This window comes from Delphinus delphis, chromosome 15, assembly GCF_949987515.2.
Source record: "Delphinus delphis chromosome 15, mDelDel1.2, whole genome shotgun sequence".
In the NCBI taxonomy this organism is placed as follows: domain Eukaryota; kingdom Metazoa; phylum Chordata; class Mammalia; order Artiodactyla; family Delphinidae; genus Delphinus; species Delphinus delphis.
In genome coordinates this window covers 29,016,804-29,020,827 of record NC_082697.1, presented here as the reverse complement: position 1 = coordinate 29,020,827, position 4,024 = coordinate 29,016,804, and the positions used below count along the sequence as shown (strand labels likewise).

The following is a 4,024-nucleotide window of genomic DNA, read 5'->3' as shown; positions in this document are numbered from 1 at the left end:
CTTGGTCAAGCTCTGCCCCTGGCTAAGCCTTCTGCCCTAATGTCTCTTCTCAAAGTCCCTGCCCCCGCACCCCAAGTACCTGCAGCATCAGCTTGAGGGAGGTGCCCAGAGGTCAGGACAGTCTACCCTGCCAGTTCCAGCAACATCATGCATGCCCTGACCAGTCCCAACTAAGGCCTGAAGGTCTGGGGCCTGCTGAGGCAGGAAGGCCCTGGTCCCAACTGCCCTCCCTCTCCCCTGGGCTTCAGGCCCTAGGCCAGGGCTCAACAGACACAAGCAGCAGGATGGCGTTGCCCTTCTATTGGTCCAAGTCCTGAGCATGGCTTGGGTGAGACATGGAGGTGAGGAGGCCCACGAGGCTCAGCAGTGTGGAGAAAAGCAGCAGGAAGGAGGCGGTGAAAAGCAGGGCGGGGAGGGCACTGAGCACCAGCAGCAGGACAGCCGGCAGCAGATGGAGCCACGCTGCAGCTGCCACGGGCCACAAGGAGCTCAGCAGGTGGGAGCCGGTGGTGAAGAGCGCGTGGCACAGCATCAGCACCAGCAGCAGGTAGAGGATCCCCTCCAGACCCCACAGCACACGCTGCAGCGGTTGCTGCCAGCCTGATGTGGTCCACCACTGTGTCCAGCTTGGGGGCACATGGCACACGCACCAGCGCACCCAGCCCTCCCGCGTGACCCAGGCCGACCAGGGCACTGCACGCTGTGGCCCCTCACCAGCCCCGATGGCATGCGTCTCCGCTCGCGGCTGCTGCATCACCTCTGGTGCACCTGGGGAGAGAGCCACGCCAGCTGCAGGAGCAGCCCTGGAGATGCCTGGCACCTTAGGGTGGGTGAGGGTGCAGGGGTCAGGAGGGTACCAGCATGGGTGTGGTGGGGCTTTGAGCTGGGGCATGGGTCTTACCTCTGGGCAGAGCCACTTAGGTCATGTTTCTTCCTGCAGCGCCCAGCCAGAGTGGAGCCCCCACTCTCACTGTCCCCACCCTTCCCAAAGAAGCCCCATTGTGACCTGGACTAGGGTGGGGTCCAGCCAAGAGAGGAAACACTGCAGGATGTGAGGCTTACCTGAGCCTCTTTCATGGACCCTCCAGGCTGGCAGGGAGCCTGGTGAGCCCACAGATGTAGTTTCTCATGTTTTCTTGTGGAAAGACCTCTCTGGATCCTCCTTTCCCTGCTGGCCGATATCCAGTCCCACTCCACTCTCTTGCAGTTCTTTCTCTCTGGACCCTCATTCTCCAGAACCACAGTGGAGGCCAGAATAGTGACCCCTAACCTAGAGGTTCTGAGATGGCTCCATTCCCTGCACTGGGCTCCCTGTCCCTTATCTCACTTTTTACTGATGCTCTCGGACTCAGACCTAGGTATCTACTGTCCACATTGTGGGGAGACCTCAGAGGTCCCCCAATGTAGGTGCAGGCTGGGGGATAAAGGAGTATCCTCCCACCTTCCCAGACCAGGGTGGAGGAAAGGAGGCCTGAGGAAACAGCACGGTCAGTGTATTTCCGGAGGGCATTCAGGCCCAAGGATGGAGGCAGAAAGCCAGGGCAAGCAGTGCCAAGGGCATGCTGCGGGCTCCCAGAAGTAGCCCCAGGCCCAGGAGCAGCAGCAGCAGAGCCTCCTGGAGGCTGAGTCATCCTGTGGCTGCCACTGTGGGCAGGAGTGGAGCCTCCTGCTGCCCTGGACCCTCGCCGGCCCCCTGACTCTGGCCCCCTGTGAGATGTGTGTGCTGTGGCCAGGTGGGACCTGCAGGCCTGTGGAGAGAAAGGGTGGCAGCTGGGCTTTGGGAGGTTGACCCCTTGCTCACCTGCCCAACCTTCCAGGCTGCTGTCCACTTACCGGTGGAGCAGGTCGAAGGCCAGTAAGCTGACCAGTAGCAGCAGCAGCGAGGCTGAGCCAGCTGTGGAAAAGACTGCCCGAACTGTCAGCCCCAGTGCCCCCAGCCCTAGGACACTGTCCAGGACCTGGGCCTGGCTAGGGCCCCAGGGGGACACACATGGACCCACTGGGCTACCCGATCCCTCCCCACATCCACGCCCCTGGAAGGGACTGGGACAGGATAAGCAAGGGCTTCGGGCCTGGGTAAGCAGAGGCGGGTCATGGAGGGAGGTGGAGGTTACACGAAGGACTAGGGCTGGGAAGGAGTATTGGGGGGAGGACCATGGGAGGGGGTGGGGCCCTGGCAGACACTCAAGGGTGAGCTCAGGCAGTGGGGAGCTGGGGTCCTTAGAAATCTCCCCCTCCCCACGCACCCACCCACCAAACCCTCCTCACCCCCTCCCACTTCAGTCAGCCATTCTGGTGGGTTGGGCGGCTGGAGCATTGTGACCTACTGCCAGGTGGGGACCTGGGGTAAGGAGCAGGCTAATGCTGGTTCTGGCCTCATAAGTAGCGGGTAGCTTAGGCAGAGTTTAGCCAAAGGGAGGTCTGACTTTTGAGCGCTAAGACTAATCCTCTTGTCTTTGCTAATTCTCCGCCCTAGGGCCCTCCGGTGGGCATTTGAGTTGCCAGGAAGGCACTATAACCCCATCACCACCTGGGCAGCTTACCACAGGATGAAGGGCTGCTTGTCTCTCGGGTTCCCGGGACTGGGTGTCCAGGGGCAAGTCACTCGATCTGTCTGTCCCCAGCTCTCTCCCCTGAAAGTAGGGTGAGGCCTGTGGGCTCCTGTGGGGGAATCCCCTGTGGGGGATTTTTCAGAACTGCAGTCCTGGAATGCAGAGATAGACTCTGCCAGGAAGCAACCAGAGGCTTTCTGGGGCAGGGCTCCCACATGACCTACTAAATGGGGGTGGGGCAGGAAGGGGCTGTTTAGCTGTTTGAAGCATTGTTGTTTGTGGGAGGTGTTCTGGATACTGGCATTCCAGAAATGGCACAGAGAATGACTGTAAGAGGGCTACAACATAGTAACCCCAAAATTGGAGATTACGGTCACCCTCCAAGAATGAAATTATGGAAAATGAGCATTATGAAGGGATTGGTCACCTGGAAAAGAAACCTATCTCCACTAATAATCTGTAAATGGTTACAGAGGCTCAGTTTAGTGACTTGAGAGGCAAGAGTGGAAATGGGTCATAACTGAGAGAACTTAATCCTTGTTCACATATCATACTTCGAAGGAAAACTGATGGAGGTAGGGGTAGGGGAACAGTGACCATACAGGCCCTAGGAGAGGAGGAGACAGAGCAAGGGTCCGGCTGCATATCTGCCTCCAGGGGATTCTGTTCAAAGATTCAAGTCTGGTGACCTTGACATCTTTGGTGGTGGTGAGCTCAACAGTCATAGAGCCAATGCCCCCAGCCCTTGGAACCATTCATTGATCGCCTTTTTCTGAGTCTTCCCAGAGCAATAAAGCAATGCCCACAAAATTCTGAGGGAAAATGATTTACAACCTAGTAACATATCTGTCTAAACGATTATCAAGTATGAGGGTAGAATAAAGACATTTTAAGCCAAACAAGGTTTCAAAAACTTGACCTTGCATACACTCTTTCTTAGGAAGCTACTGGAGCATGTGCTTCAGAAAAATAAGGAACTAAACTAAGAAAGAAGTGAGACTAAACACAGGAGAGTGGTGATGAGAAAGACCTGGGACATCAGCTATGTTTCCAGGTGAAGAAAGCAAGCAACCCAGCCTGGAATCAAAAGATAGATGCTCCAGGAGGGATGTCTCCAGAAGAAAATGAAACTGATTATCTGCTGGGTTTTTTTTGTTTGTTTGTTTTCTAATTTATTTATTTTTGGCTGCATTGGGTCTTCATTGCTGTATGAGGGCTTCTCATTGCAGTGGCTTCTCCTGTTGCAGAGCACGGGCTCTAGGCGCGCGGGCTTCAGTAGTTGTGGCACACGGGCTCAGCTACTCTGCAGCATGTGGGATCCTCCTAGAACAGGGCTCGAACCCATGTCCCCTGCATAGACAGGCAGATTCTTTTTTTTTTTTTTTGTGGTACGCGGGCCTCTCACTGCTGCGGCCTCTCCCACTGCGGAGCACAGGCTCCGGACGCACAGGCTCAGCAGCCATGGGTCACGG

The 4,024-nt window shown here is 56.6% G+C and overlaps 2 protein-coding genes across 2 annotated transcripts; both read right to left on the bottom strand.

Annotated features, from left to right (window-relative positions):
• Positions 1-298: 298 nt before the first annotated feature.
• On the bottom strand, positions 299-939 carry TMEM239 (transmembrane protein 239). The gene is made up of 2 exons (XM_060032860.1): positions 902-939; positions 299-820 (listed from the first exon to the last, which is right to left on the bottom strand). Exon 2 carries the CDS (start codon positions 752-754, stop codon positions 299-301), a length of 456 nt encoding a protein of 151 aa, XP_059888843.1. The 5' UTR covers positions 755-820; positions 902-939.
• Positions 940-1,510: 571 nt separating this feature from the next.
• C15H20orf141 (chromosome 15 C20orf141 homolog) lies at positions 1,511-2,095 on the bottom strand. The gene is given in 3 exon segments (XM_060032859.1): positions 1,511-1,748; positions 1,834-2,029; positions 2,032-2,095. Coding segments are annotated over 3 exon segments (498 nt in total).
• Positions 2,096-4,024: the final 1,929 nt, after the last annotated feature.

Coding starts and splice junctions, on each gene's coding strand:
- TMEM239 (XM_060032860.1), bottom strand. CDS start 754: ATGCAGCAGCCGCGAGCGGAGACGCATGCCATCGGGGCTGGTGAGGGG.